The sequence below is a fragment of the Camarhynchus parvulus genome, chromosome 14, assembly GCF_901933205.1.
Source record: "Camarhynchus parvulus chromosome 14, STF_HiC, whole genome shotgun sequence".
NCBI lineage: Eukaryota > Metazoa > Chordata > Aves > Passeriformes > Thraupidae > Camarhynchus > Camarhynchus parvulus.
The window spans coordinates 1017123-1032054 of NC_044584.1; the positions used below are offsets into that span (position 1 = coordinate 1017123).

The 14932-nt window shown below is 60.7% G+C and overlaps 2 protein-coding genes across 6 annotated transcripts in view; both read right to left on the reverse strand.

Moving 5' to 3' along the window:
- Positions 1 to 787: 787 nt before the first annotated feature.
- Positions 788 to 3607, reverse strand: LOC115909064 (tudor-interacting repair regulator protein-like). The gene is given in 4 exon segments (XM_030958115.1): positions 788 to 1751; positions 2677 to 2937; positions 3349 to 3369; positions 3371 to 3607. Coding segments are annotated over 4 exon segments (888 nt in total). The 5' UTR covers positions 3575 to 3607; the 3' UTR covers positions 788 to 1349.
- A 447-nt stretch (positions 3608 to 4054) lies between these two features.
- MGRN1 (mahogunin ring finger 1) overlaps positions 4055 to 14932 on the reverse strand; it is a 50409-nt gene continuing 39531 nt past the window's right edge. For 2 of the 5 annotated variants that reach the window (XM_030958094.1, XM_030958097.1), the window contains 7 exons: positions 14156 to 14315; positions 11419 to 11528; positions 8026 to 8249; positions 6903 to 7026; positions 6381 to 6426; positions 5691 to 5795; positions 4055 to 4697 (listed from right to left, as the gene is read on the reverse strand). In XM_030958094.1, the coding sequence (XP_030813954.1) occupies positions 4585 to 4697; positions 5691 to 5795; positions 6381 to 6426; positions 6903 to 7026; positions 8026 to 8249; positions 11419 to 11528; positions 14156 to 14315 (882 nt within the window). In that variant the 3' untranslated portion in view covers positions 4055 to 4584. Of the gene's footprint in view, positions 4698 to 5106; positions 5152 to 5690; positions 5796 to 6380; positions 6427 to 6902; positions 7027 to 8025; positions 8250 to 10515; positions 10588 to 11418; positions 11529 to 14155; positions 14316 to 14932 lie in introns of all 5 variants that reach the window. The other 3 variants (XM_030958098.1, XM_030958095.1, XM_030958096.1) reach the window with 3 other exon arrangements.

A 14932-nucleotide genomic window follows, 5' to 3' on the forward strand; every position in this document is an offset into this window, starting at 1 on the left:
GCCTGTTTTTTCTCAGCACTTGCTTTCTCTGGACCAGAATGAAGCTCTTCTCTCTTGACTGCCTGGGGCTGATGTGTGTCTGTGTCCCCAGTTTCTCCCCTGCCTCTCACACAACCCAACTCCACTACTCGAGCACGTCCCAAGGGAGCTGTGACTGGTCTGTGTGTCCTCCTACCACCCTGTCCTGAGGTGTCAGCCCTGTCCCCCCCTTAGCCCATTATTTATTGAAGAACCTCTCTCTAAACATCTTCAATTAAACCAAACCTCTTTTTTGAGTTGTCTGTCCCTGCAGAGACTCCGCATCTGGCCAGCTGCTTGTGCTCTGTCCCACAGCAGGGTGAGCAGACCCTTTTCTGTGGGGCTGGGGGGGTCCTGGGGGAGCTGCAGGGAGAGGGGGTGCAGGGAAGGGGAAGCAGCTCCACCAGGGCTGAGCCTGCCCTTCCAACAGGACTGCAGCATGGGTGGGTTTTCCTTGTAGCCTTGTGCAGCTGCAGCGCTGGGCTCCTCGCTGGCTGTGCCCACTCCAGCCAGGACCGAGGCTCCTCAGGCACAGCCTGTGCTGGGCAGGTGCTCCTGCACCTGGGACAAGCTGCTCCCAGCCCTGCCTGGAGCCCTGGGGAGCACAGGCCCTTCTGGAGCAACCCAAACTCTCAAGGGCTGTAGTGGTGCAGCACCTGAGCCAGCCCACACCTCCCCTGCCAGCCCCAGCTCCAGCCCCTCACCCTGCGCCTCCCCAGCTCTGGGTCACCACCGGCTCTGCACCAGCCCTCAAGAACGATCCCAAGTGTTAAACTTTCAGCAAAGCCATTTATTCCACTTTCCTGCTCCCACAGATCTCCAGGTAGGGACCCACATGAGCATCCCCAACGCCCCAGAGGGAATTCATGGCACGGCTGCCCCATTGTGCCAGCACCCCAAGCAGGAGCCTGGCCACTAACATGGGCAGAGGTGCTTGACCAGAAGCCCCAGGCCTCAGCTGTGCCCAGTGCCAACACAGCCACGTCCGAGTCAAGATGGGGCATTTAAAAAATTAGATGTTTTGTTCCTTACAAATGAAAGGGGGACCTGACAGCAGCAGTGTGTCCCTGAAATCAAAGCGTTATTCTAAGGCTCTGGCGCCCTCACGTAAGCACATGAACTCTCTGCAGGGGCTGTGCAGGTTGATCTGGGAAGCTCGCTAAGAGTTTAATGGCCATAAAAATAAAATCGCTTTTCCCTGCTTTAGACAAACCCAACCCCTCCCGGCTGGGCAGTGGGATCTCGTGGGCAGCCACTGCAGCCAGCCACGGGTCGCAAAGTTAGAAGTCTCTCAGCTCACCCACTTTTAATGGAGCGCCAACAGGGCGCCCTCACTCCATCCCCTCGCCCTGCTCGTCAGCGCCCAGCCCCACCTGCTGCTCCAGCGCCTCGGCATCGCCCTCCAGCCCCACCAGGTGCTGCTCAGCCCCCCCGTGCATCATGCCCGGGTGCTCTGCCCTCTCTCCCAGCTCATTGCCCGCTCTAGCCAGCTCGTTGCCCGCCTTGTGGTGGTGTCCTGCCGCCCCTCCGGCATGGTCGATGGCCCCCTTCTTCGGCCTCTGCGTGGCAGCCACCGCCTCGGCCAGCTTCTCCTCCGGCACCATGTTCAGGATCTTCAGGGCAAACAGGAGCTGGAACTTGGCCGTTCCTACGAAGGAGTTGGCCAGGAAGTTGGGCAGCCCGCCCATGCGATCCTTCTGGGTGTAGAGGGGCACACGGACCATGCCCATCACCTGCAACAGCACGGGCACAGCTCAGCAGGGGCCACAGCAGCACCAGCCCCCCCTGCCCTGCACCCCCTCTGCCCCACACCCTCACCCAGTGCCCGCCAGCCCTCGGCCCAGGCTCGCCCAGCCCCTGTGCCAGGTCCTGCCCCTCCCTCCCACACCAGCCCCTGCCCTTGCTGCCCTCAGCCCCTCTGAGCCCTTTCAGTGCCCCTGCCCAAACCCCCCAGGCCCTGCTCTCCCTGCCCAGCCCCTCAGCCCAGCCCTGGCTCTGCTCCCCCTGCTGCCCCTTTGGCGGGATCCCGCTGCCCCAGGCCACTACGGGGAGTCCCACTTTCCCCTCCAGCCGTGCCCTGCGTGGGGACACCACGGGTGACCCACGAGTCCCCCTCTACCAGGCCACAACCCAGAGCCCGCTGCCTGTGCTCGCACGGCTGCCGACACCCACCGAGCGCCCCGGGGGCGCGGGGGGAGGCCCTGGCTCTCCCGCTCTGCCCCGGCCACAGCCGGACCTGGCTGCCCGCGAGCAGGAAGGCGCCCCCCGCAGGGGAGGAACTCGGGTCACAGCGACATCACCACACCGAGGTCACGGTCCAGTCCGGGGCACTCAGCCCGGGGCAGGGGGAGATCCCCCAGCTGCAAACGGCCCTCGCCCACATCCTGAGGCCGAGCGGTAACACGGGGCTCATCCCTGCGTGGGTGGACAGCGGGAAAAGCTGGAGCTCAAGCTCGCTACGCTCTGGAGCCTGCGGCACGACCCCGGCCACGATCCCTAACGCCGATGCCACGGGCGGTGCGGGCACCTGCCGCCGGCAGCTCTACCTGCGGTGCATTCCCCGGCCGGGCTGGCCAGGGCAGCCCGGCAGACCCAGGAGGGAAGCGGCGCCTTCCCTGGGCTAAGTGAGAGCTCGCACACCCCTCCCGGGTGTCCCACCTCCATCCCGTGGTCTCGGGAATGCACCGCGCTGATCTCGATGGTGTGCAGCTCCTCCAGGGTGAGCTGCCTGGCGTAGAAGTGTGCCACCACGCGATGTGGCCCCTCTGTCAGGTGCGAGCACAGATAGTCAGCTTCCGTCAGGCGCACACAGCCTAAACCCAAGCCCAGCACCCGATTCAGACCGTCCTCCAGGGACCAGTAACGGCGATCCACGAACCCCCCGGGAAAGCCCAGCAGTCCGTCAAATCGCATCTGCATCTGCAATAGAGGCGCAGGGTGTTAATGGGGCACGGCGCGGCCCCCGGCGGGGGGCGAGGGGGCGTCACGGAGGCCTCCGGAGGAGCCGGAGGAGCGCGGGAGACGTCGCGGCCGCTCCGTCGCGGCACTACCGGCTCAGCGCATCCAGGACTATTCACCGACAGCGGCCCGGCCGTCGGGGCTCCGCGCCCCGGCCGCACAAGCCCGCGGGCACGGGGGCGCCCCCCCGGGCTCGGGCCCAGCCTGATTCTACCGCCCTGAACGGGAACTACCGCGGAGCCACCGCCCCTCAGCCCGCCGCCCCCGGAGCCCGCGGCCCGACCCAGCCCCGTGGGCCCCGACCCAGCCCGAGGGCCCGCCCGCCGCCGCCCTGCTCCCGGCCCCGGCCCGGCGCGGCCTCGCCCCCCTCACCAGCACGGCGTAGCGCAGCGGGGATGCGGCCGAACAGCATGCCCGGGTTGGGCGCGTACAGCATGGCGTGGCACGAGTGGCTCCAGCCCGGGCCGAGCCGCATCGCCTCGTAGCGCGTCAGCGGTTTGAGCTCGGGCACGCCGGGCACGCCGAGAGTGGGCAGGGGCGGCAGCGTGCCCATGGCGGGCAGCGGGCCCATGGCCGCCATCGTCCCCACGGCCGCCATCGCCTCGCGCCACCGCCGCCCGCTCCGCGCACGCGCCGCGCCCACGACGCCGCGGGGGCGGGACCGCCGCTCGCCTCGGCCAATGGGAGCGCGCCGCGCGCCGCAGGGCCAATGGGCTCTCGGCGGCGCCCGCCAATCGCCGCGCGCGCCAGAGGCGGGGCAGGCGGCGGGCGGTCAATGAGGGGCGGGAGAGCTGCGCGCGCCGCTCTCCTTATTAGGGCAGCGCCGCGCGCGGGGGCCGGCGGCGCGCGCGGCCAATCGCAGCGAAGCGCGGGGGGAAGGAGGGGCGCCGAAGGGCATGCCGGGAAGGAGGCGGGGGCGGGAACGAATGAGCCCTCCCCCCAGTCTTTGGCCGCGCCAATCCCCGCCCCACCACTGTGACCACGCCCCCTTCCCAATAGCCCCGCCCCCCGCCGCCCGGCCTGGCCGGTGCCCCCCGCTCCCCCCCACCCGTATCCCCGGTGCACACGGACTCGCGTGGCTGCTCCACGGGTTTATTACTACAAACATAGACGGGGAGGGGGGGGGGACGTGCCCCGGGACCCCCCGCAGAAGCAGAACAAGGCACACGGCGTGGGCAGCGCCGGGCTCTGCGGGAACGGGGGGCGCGGGGGTCGCCCCGAACGGGCTGGGGCGGGGCTGACCCCCCCGTCCCCCCCGTGACTGCCTCGGGGCGGGCCGGGGCTGACCCCGCGCTCCCCCGCTGCCGCGGAGCCCTGCGGCCCGGCAAGGCAGGGAGGGCCACAGCTATGTACAGGGGCAGTGACAGCAAAGGGCTGTGCTCGGTAAGTACAAAATATACATCGGAAATGTCCTTCATCTGCCGACTCGGACCCCAAACCCCGCCCCGGCCCCACAGACACCTCCCACGGCAAACACGACAGCAGCCCCTACCCACCGCCAGGACACATGCACAGGCTGTGCCGAAACCGCGTCCGTGCCACAGACACCCCGCGCTGCGTCCCGGAGAGCCCGGCGGGCCCGGCGGCACGGGCACGGCCCGGCCCCGCTCACGAAAGGCTCTGCTCGTCCTCCAGGTGCAGACGGGTCTGCTCGAAGAGAAGGGGCTGCGTGGGGCTGCCGGTGCCGCGGACGGGGAGCGTCTTGGTGAAGTCGGACGAGCCTGGGTGAGGACAGGGAGTTCAGTCCCAGCAATGGGAGCCCTGGCGGGGTGCTCAGCATCCCTCCCACCCTGCACTGAGCACAGGAGATGGGGCTGGAGCCAACCGCTCATCCCCTCAGGTGCGGCTGAGTGTCACGGGTGGGACACAGGACACTGAGGGGGGACACTGCCACAACCCGGGAGAAGCCAGCAGGACCTGGATGTTGGTGGTGCCCAGGAGGCAGCAGGAATGCTGTGCCAGGAGTGGGAAGGCAGCGAGGACAGAGGCAGCAGTGCAGCCTGGCTGGTTTGCTGCCCCTCCTTCCCTGCCCCATGGGGACCAGCCCTGTCCCCGCTCTGTGCCAGCACTGCCAGGAGGGCCCTGCTGCCCCACACATCAGGGATGCATAAGAAGAACGAGAAGACGTACCAGCTTACTCCTCTATACCAACAGAGCAGGAATCAGGACCAAGTGCTGCCCAAGACAGGAGGGAGGAAGGCAGACAGAGAGGGAAGGAGACATTAGAGAGGTAACTCAGAACAGACTGCGACTCTATGGGAGAAAACAGGCTGCAACGACAACAGTCAGAGGTGAGGCCAGCGCAGGGTCCCACGGCACACTGGGACCCTGCCTGCCGTGACAACACTGCCCCAGCCCCAGCTGCTGGCCCAGACCGCTCCCCGCCCTCACCCCAAAGCAGGAGCACGCTCGGGAGCACACAGGAGGCCTTAGGCACACAGAGCTGTGCTGGGAGCAGCTGTGGCCCAAAGAGAAGAAAGGAGGGGAAGGACAGAGACACGAGGGTGAGGGGGGAGGAGGAGAGAGAAAGGGGCCAAGTCACCTCTGTGTAAGCCCCCCTTGCCCACCGCTCACCCTGCCCACTGTTAGTGGGAGCCCGTGCACCGGGCAGGAGCGTGCCAGACCCGTTCCAGTCCCGTGCCAGGGCTGTGGGACACAGCTGCACAGACCCCCGGCCCCGGGGGCAGCCCCGGCCCCAACGGCGCGGCCGTTACCTGGCAGGAACACATCGACCGGGGCGTCGCTCTCGGAGCGCGTCAGGCTCCGGCTCTCGCAGCCGCCGTCCTGCAGCACATCCTCCACCGAGGGCGGGCGGCTACCTGGAACCAGCCCAGAGCGCGGCCCCTCAGCCCCCAGCACGGGCCAGGGCGCTCACGGCCAGGCTGGCTCCAGGTCTTGATGTGAGGAAGCTCCCCAGGCCCGGCCCAGCCCCACCGATGTGCCAGGAGTGCTGGTGACACTGGCCCGGGTCACAGTGCCACAAAGCTGCCCATCACTCCTCTCTCACCCCATCCTTGTCCCCTCTGGGTGCTGACTGAGCACCAGAGACCCATCCTAAGGACCCAGAAACCCATTCTGTGTGCCCAGTACAGTGGATGTGCTCTCAGCAGGACCCCAGTGGTGTCCTCATTGGTGCAAGGAGAGCTCATGGCAGGGAAAGCTCTGCCTGAGTGAAGCTCAGAGCAAGGTGGGACGCTTGGCAAATAAACCAGGGAGACCTGTGGATTTTGTTCCCTCCCCTCCAAGAAAAGACCCTGGCACCCTTCCCTGGTGACAAACAGAGCCTCAGAGATGGACTTAGAGGGCTGGATGTTTCTGAGCTCATTTGTTCATTCCCCAGTTGTCCCTGTCCCACCACAAACGCCCTGAACACCGAGCCGAGGTCTGGCTGCACCCACACCTACCCTGCTGCACCGATGAGGCCTCCTCCATCTCTTCCCCTGCCACGCTCTGTAAGGAGGGACAGCACAGGTTATTTCTGCAGCTGGAGCCTTTGCTGTGCCAAGCTCCTGCTCTGGCTTTCTCCAGGGAGCTGTGCTCAGGGCCAGGGCTTGTTCCAGCGCAGGAGCAGGGGGCTGCCCCAGTGCTGTAGCACCACAGCCTGGGATGGAGGGGTCTTACCAGCAGTGGGCACTGGAAGCTCCTAATGCCCAGCTCCCACCCCTGCCCCAAACACTGCTGGGCATGCCCAGGATGCTGGGGAAGGTCAGCTCTGCCATGGCTCCAGCTGAGTGGTTTTCCACTCCCAAAGAGGTGTCAGGAGCACAGGCAGTGGCTACATCCTTCCCCATGGAGCCTTAGGGGTTAACAAAGCAGCCAAGACTCTTGGCTTGGGGCACTGGTCCTTCAGGAGGCACTTGCCATGTCCCAGAAGCCCCCCAGAAGAGCTGTGGCTCAGAAGCCCCCCCAGCAGAGCACACTCTTACCTCTGGAGAGCTGGTTTCCCTCAGGACCAGCTCAGCCCCGCTCAGCACCGCCTGCGAGTCAGAGTCCTCGGAGAGCTTCTCCTCATCCTCCTCATGGATTGGGGATGAGGGAGACCGTAGTGTGCTGCAGCAAGAGAAACCCCATTTGCAGGGAGTTCCAGCACCCTGGGGCCTGGAGGACATGAGGGCAGCACAAGCCAACTCTCATGAGCAGGGGCTCACACTGGGGAGCTGGATTCACCAGGGCCTCCAGTACTGGCCACGTGGAGAACAGCAGCAGCAGCAGCAGGGTGGGACAGAGCCAAGAGGTGCCCAACTCCAGCAGAGCAACAAGAGGCCCAGGTCCCAAACTGCTCCTCACACTTTCAGGGTCCCCTTCCCAGGTGAAAATCTGGGCTGGAGCACAGTGAGGAGTGCCAGGAGCAAACCCAGTCTGATCTGATGTGAACAGCCCCATACCCTCACCTAACCCCTCCACCACAGGGCCAACAGAGGAGCCTTCAGACAAGAACTACAAGATCTCCATTCAGCACTTTGTGCTCTGAAATCCAGGTCACTCCTCTCCCCATTCCTTTGCTCCTGAGGAGCTCCATGGAAAGCTGAAATCCAATGAGGTTTGGACATCAAATGTCAATTCTAGGACTAAGGGCATTGGGAAGGAGACATTTCCATCCAAAGTCTTTACTGTGGGGGTGGTGAGGCCCTGGCACAGGTTGCCCAAAGAAGCTGTGGCTGCTCCATCCCTGCAAGTGTCCAAGGCCAGGCTGGAAAGAGCTTGGAGCCACCTGGGATAGTGGAAGTTGTCTGTGCACAGCGGGGAGTTGCAATGAGATGAGCTTTATGGCCCTTCCCAATGCAAACCATTTTGTGATTCTATGATTAAATTCTCCTTGTTAAAAATCCTTTTTCTTTTGGTGACTGAGCCAGTCCTCAGGACACACAAGCTGTAACCTCAGGCTGAACACAGGGACAATGTCCCCATTCCCTCCCTGGCACAAGTACCTGCTGTCCTGCTAAAACTCTGAGTTAGCTGTGCTAGCAGTGACAGGACCAGCCAGAGCCCAGCTCTGTGGCCACCAAACCTCAGGGCTTGCAAGAGAAGTGTCCCCCGTGCCCTGCTGACCTGTCTGGAGACTTGCTGCGCTTGCCCTTTTGGTGGGCACCCTCCAAGGCTCTGTCCACGGCCCCGAGGGAGCGGCTGGCCGGGGCCATCCCATCCACCACCCCCGAGTAGGAGATCTCGTCGTAGAGAGGGGCCGAGGGCAGCGTGGGCGACACGGAGCGCAGGCCGTTCAGCGCCTCCAGCAGCGAGATGGGCTCGTAGCCTGCAGGGATGTTGTCAGAGCTCTGCACATGACAAACAGGGGGCATGTTAGGAAAACATCACCAGGATGGAAGCCCCTTGCTCCCCAGGCAGCCACCCCCACAGCCACCTCAGTTCCTTGTCTGGACAGCCACAAAATCCCCTCAGGGAATGCTGGTGATGCTCCAGGCAAGTTCCCAGAGCAGTGCTTGAGAGATTGGGCATCCCCCTGATGAGCTTTCAAGATCTGGGCAAGGAGCGTGAGGAAGCAGGCTCCTTACAGGCTGCTATAAAATATGTTTGGATTTTTTTTCTGCCCTGAAAGCTCCTCCGGTGGTTCAGAGACCCTTCCAGCTCAATGAACCTCCCACTTGTGCTCCCAGCCATGGAACATGCAGCTGTTTCACAGCACCACCAGTGGCACCAAGGCAGAGCTGAAGGAGGGGAGTATGTGTGCAGCAGCTGAGAGATGGTTCTTGAACCTACCCCACTTCTCCCATGTGCTCTCAGCTGCAACACTGGCTCCATGCACAGTCACCTCTGCTAAAAGGCAGGAAAGGGATCACAGAACCACTGACCTCGTAAGGAGGAAGGAAAACCACACCAATTCCCATTCCCTCTGTAAATCACAAAGCTGCCACTCAAAGGGACCCTTGCAAAGCCATTAAATCAACACAGGTTTAACTCCAAAAATCCTCCTGATCATAAGGACCCTGTGGACCCAGAGAAAAATGGGGTTTATGCTGCAGCCCAGGAGCCACAGCCCAGTCTGGTGCAAATGAAGAGATGACACTCCCAGTTCAGGCTACATTAAACTGAGATGTTTCAAGCCTGTGTCCTCAAGGAGGTGCTTTAATTTGTACAGAGGATGGCACCATGCTGCTAAGCCTGGCCATGAACCTCCACAGCTTCTGTGTGCCCCATGTCCCAGTGACACCTGCAGATGAACCTGCCCAGCAGCCTGGTCCAACACAGCCCCTTTGGTCTGGTGAGAGCTGAGTGCTGAACTGACTCACCTGTGGTCTCAGCAGGACAGGGGAGAATGAGTGGGGTCAATCACCAGCCCACACCCCAGGACTGGTCCTGTGAGGGTTATGAGCTTTGAAGAGAAACGGCTCAGCTAAACAAGGAATGGGTTCCCAGCTGCTGCCAGCTGTAGGTGGTGGGGCCAAAAGCCATCTCCAAAAAACTTCTCATCTGCAGACAGCAGCCCAGCTGTGCTCTTCTGTGTAGAGAAAAGTCAGGGAGGCAAAGCCCCCTGGATTCCTGTTTGGGGCTTTTTCTCCTGGCTGTGCAGAGCAGACCCTGAGGGCTGAAAGGCTGCCTGTTGCTGTGGTGAAAGCTCAGGTTGCACAGCAGAGCTCAGAGGCTGGAAGAGGATTTCCCACCAATGGCTAGGACACCCTCACTGGGACACCACTCCCTCCTGGGACACTCACACCAGCCCCCAGGAACACTGCCAGTCCCTGTGGGAGCCTTGCAAAGAGCCAGGTCAAGCCAGAATGGTTCAAACCTGAACCAGCACCAGGTTTGCTCCAGACCTGCAAGCCCAGCAAGTCGTGTTCCTACAAGGCCAAGCATCTGAGCTGGCTTGAGCAAAAGAAAACTGCAACTTCCTTGATAGAAATGGCAGCCATGGCTGCATTTGATGGGAGTAAACAAAGAGGGCACAAACAGCCTGCCTGGCCTGGGGGCTCCCTAAGGTTTCCCCTTCCCAGCTCCTGGAGCCCCACAATTGCCATTCATGCTGTCCCCAGCACAGCACTCCAGTCACACACTGCCAAACCCACTCAGAGGCTCCCCAGCCAAGACAAGCCCCATCCTTCCTGTTCCTGTAAAAGCAAGCCAGCCTGAATGCAAGACCAGCTCCAGCTGCACCTCTACATGCCAGCACCACAAACCACACCAAGATGTGCCCACACCAAAGTGCCAAGGGGATGAGGTAAGTGCAAGGAAGCTTTTGGGTGAGCTGTGGGGACTGCAGCTTGCCCATAGTCCTATGAAGCTGTGAAAACATCTTGGCCAGGAACCATAAATGAGCCAGGGGACAGTCCCTGAGAGTCAGCATCAGAGCCCTGTGCCAAGCTGCTTCTTTCTTGCTCGTTCCTCCACAGGCAAACCAGGGATGTCAGTGATCATCTGTGCAGGGTGTGAGCATCTCACTGCCAATGTGGGGAACGTGGAGTGTCACAGCCTGCCAGGGGCACAGGCCAAACCCAGCGTGTCAGCAAGCCCTCGTGGTGACACTGCCACGTGCAGGTGACACTGCTGGCAGAGAGCTGCCAAGTGCAACCAGCCAAGTCCACTTACTGTTCTTACTTCCCTCCTAGGCTTCCTGCTGGGCAGGGAGACAGAGCTCACCTTAAGGGGTTTAAAGGGGTGCTGTCAAGAGAAAACCATGTTTTAAAGAAGTTGTTCCTTGAGGTTAAGTGACAGGAAGAGACACACAGCATCTCCTCACCTTGCTGCAGGTGACAGCACCCGTGTCCTGCACACACCACGCTCTGCTTCACAACCCTCAGGCTTTCACCCCCCTATTCCTCAGCCCCAGCTGGAGGCAGCAGAGGGCAGATGGATAAACCCAACCTTTCTCTGTGACAGTATCTGTTCCCATGAAAGCCTGCAGGATGATCTAGATGCACTTGTCCTTCTCCTCATTCTAATCTCAGTGTCTCACCAGAGCCAGCTGTGCAACAGCACTGCTCAGGCAGAGAGCTGCTGCCCTTCCCACACTGGGACACGCAACTGGACCCTGAGGCCACCAGCACGACACTTCCCATCCCACACTCCTTCACATGCATGCCAAGACACCCAGGGAAGCTGCCATAAGGAGGCCTTTCTACTCCCATGCTGGAACCCCAGTGCCAAGGGCATTTCATCCCTGTGCTGCCACAGAGATGTGTGTGCAAGTCAAACTGGAACCCCTCTGCCCTGTTTTCACAGCTCCCACCCTGTCATGCCCAGAGTCTGCCACTTTTCTGTTGGGCCAGGCAACAAGAAACCTTCTCATCCTGAGATTTCTGTGGATTTGTTTCCTCTAATCCAAGTGTGTAGATACGAAAAGACAGCACAGCTTGGGAAGCCCTCAGTGGAGGGTGTGACCAAACCTCCTGAGGTCCCAGCCATCGGTCCAAGCAACTCATGCACCCAGCAGCTGCTTGTTGAGGCTGAGCCCAGCAGCCAGGCTTTGCACAGGGGTCAGCAGGTACTTACAGAGTGCTCATCGTGGTCCACACTCTGTGCCAGGACAGGGCTGAAGGACACTGGTGACAGAGCCCCCGGCTTCTTCCTCACCGCCCGGATCTGCAGCAGGGCACGGAAGGCTGGGAGAGAACAGGAGGTGGTGACTGCACAGCCCAGCAGAGCCAGGCCAGGCCAGGGCTCCTGCCCTGCCACAGACACACTGTGGGCATGAAGGAGCTCCCCTGAGCATGGGGAGTGGGGCCATGGAGTGCCCCAAAGCCAAGTGATGGGGTCAGGCTCCCATTGATCTACACAGGGAAGGGCTGAAAAAGTCTGGGTGCACAGAGCCCTTGTGGAGAACAGGCACTGCCTGCCCCAGTACACTCCTGGACAGGGTACTACAGCTACTCTACAAGTGTAGAGGCCCAGGGAAGTTCCCCTCAAGGGTAGGTCACAACAACACAGTAAGAGAACCATGAGCTCGGCCTCAGGAGTGCACTGCATGCTACAGGTTGGGTGGAAGACTCATTAAATCCCCTCTGGGTTCCTTCAGACCCCACAAACCTCAGCCCTGGGGTCCAGCTGTGGTGGTGAAAGGCTCCAGCTGAAGGGTGAGTGGCTGTACTCTTGTCTCCAGCACAGCCACCCCTCAGTCCTCCCACCAGCAGAGCTTTGATCTCCACGCCCTGCAGATCTCTTCTATCTGCAGATCTTTAATATTGCTTGTTCCCCGGTGCCAAGGGCACATCCAAACAAGCCAGACATCTGTTCTGATGCAGCTGTGAGGATCTGCCAGGCATCTCCCTAGTTCTTGTTGCACCTAGCCCCTTCAAGATCAGCCTAGAGCCAGAGAAGAGGTACAAACCTATCCTTGCTGCCTCTGCACTCCCCAGAAGCAGATTCCCAGGAAGTCTGAGATATGGGGGCATTTTCCAAACGAATACAACCTACTTCCCTACAGCCTGCAGATGAGACAATGCTGTTCCTGTTTCATGATGTGCTACTTATAGTCAAAGCTGTCTGGCACTTCCTCTGATGAGATCTTGCTTTTGGTTACTGCTCTTTGCCATGTTTGGACTGTTTGGACTTCATTTCTCAGGCCAAACATCTGTCTTAGGCTCTTTATTTCTTTCCCTGAGAATTGTCAGTTAGAAACAATCAAATACCTCAGAGACCAGGGGGTAAAACACACACTCTGCCCCTTCCAGCGGAAACACAAAATTCTCAATGGCCTCCTGTGCTTTTGGGAAAAAGCACAGAATTCAGCAAATGCTGCCTGAGTGTCAAAACATGTATTTAAGTTTTTCAATCCTTTGGGAGCTGAGCAATGCAGGGGTTAAGCAAATCCTCCTAACTCCTGGCAGAGCAAAAGACTCCAAACTGACTGTTACCTCACCCCTGCCTCCTGGTGAAATCTAGGTAGGATTGTCAGAAGATAAAAAAAAATCATGCTGTGTACTTGGACATCCCTCCAGTGGTGCTGGCTGCTCTCTATCAGCCAGATAGTCTCAGGATAAAGCTTCTCCAGCCCTTCCTTTGGGGGATTTTCCATCATCTTCACCAAAACACAAGAACTGCTGGCATGGCACAGCCCAGAGCACCTGCACCTTCAGATCCACCCCAGGGAGAGGGTGAATGGACAGAGCCATTCTCCTCTCCTGGCTGAGGACATTTGTTTTAGGTGCCAGTGAGAGCAGCAGCACGATGCTGAGCCTTGGGGTGGGGTACTGAGAAGAGGCTCCTCCTCCCAGGAGCCAGGGCAGGGCCAGGCGTCTTAGGCTGGAAATGGGGGGGTGTGTTCTGTTCCTGTCTGATGGGGCACTTATCCTCTGTTCATGGGGCAGTTTTCTTTATCTCTCCCACAGCCAACCCTCCCTCCAGGAGATCTCTGCTGTCCATGGCCACTGAGTGTCCCTGCAGGGCTGATCCAATTCCAGCATCCCATGGGGAGATGCTGCGCCCAGGGGAGGAGCCAAGCATTCCTACCTGGATCCAATCTGAGCCTGGAGCAGCACAGCAGCCTTTGCCCACTGCATTGCCAGAGGAGCAGCTTTCTGCTGCCCTGCATTGCCAGAGGGAGCCCAGGCCCATCTGCAGCAGCCCTGGAGCTGCAGAGGAAAACTCCCCCCTTGTGCAGGATCCCTGCTCCAGCAGCAGCACAGCTGGCACTGCAGGAGGGCTGAGCCCCCATGGGATGGGGCTGTGCCACCCCCTGACACACAGGGGGCAGGGCATGGTCTGACTCTGGCAGTGGTGTTTTGTATTATTGCATCTTTATTTTATTTATATTTTCTTCCCTAATAAAGAACTGTTATTCCTTCCTCCACATCTTTGCTGAGAGCTCCCTTAAATTCAAAATTAGAACAATTCAGAGGGAGGGGGTTTACATTTTCCATTTCAGGGGAGGCTGAAAACCAAGACATCAGGGCACTCATGAGCCTGCAGATGGGGCAGTGGCTGATCTGTGGCGGGGCAGTGGCTGGCCTGGTGGTCAGGGCACTCAGGGACCCTGCAGATGGGGCAGTGGCTGGCCTGGTGGACAAGAGCACTCATGAGCCTGCAGATGGGGCAGTGGCTGGCCTGGTGGCTGTGGCAGTTGTTGGCCTGGTGGCCAGGGCATTCACAGGACCCTACAGATGGGGCAGTGGCTGGCCTGGTGGTCAGGGCTCTCAGGGACCCTGCAGATGGGGCAGTTGTTGGCCTGGGGCTGGGGCACTCAGGGACCCTGCAGATGGGGCAGTGTTGGCCTGGGGGCTGGGGCACTCACGCAGCCTGCAGATGGGGCAGTTGTTGGCCTGGTAGCGCAGCGTGTCGGCGCAGGAGTTGCAGAGGCAGAGGTGGCGGCAGGGCAGGATCAGGGTGTCCCGCAGGTCCGACAGGCACACCACGCACTCGTTGCTGTTGTCGCTGTTCTCGTCGTCCGAAGGCTGCAAGGAGAGGCAAAGGGTTGGCATGGCAGGGCTGGGGCTGTGCCAAGCTACCAAGGGACAGGAGCCTGGGGGAGTTTCCCACCCAAAAGTCTGGAAATTCTCTTTTTGCTGCTCTCAGCAGGGGTTTTTCAAGGAGAGCAAGCTGTAGCCCACACAGCCCTGCTCACACTCCTTTCTCTCTGGGCACTGCACTGGGAATTCATGGCAGAGCTGTCCTTCCCCACAGCCATGTTCTGTTCAGAGGGGACCCATTCTGGGGTAGAGATCCCCTTGACTGAAGCTGACCAGGAACAAGCTCCTGCCTCCCATCCTGGTGGCTCCAGGGCCAATAGGGAAGTGAACTCTCTGCCACTCTGGCCTTTCTTCCTCACAGACAGAGCAGCCCCAAAAGGAGCTGTGTGCTGCCTGTCATTCCAGCCATGTGCAGCCCAGCTTCCACAGGTCCCCTGAGCAGGTGGGTGATTCTCCTACACCCCCTGTGCTGGCACAAGCTCTCATGCAGCTGCAGGAGAACCAGCCCAGGGTGCTCACCTGCCCACAGCTACCCTGCTAAAAGGCTCAGTGTGCACCCATTCAACATGAACATGTTTCACACCCATCCTTCTCAGAGCCCC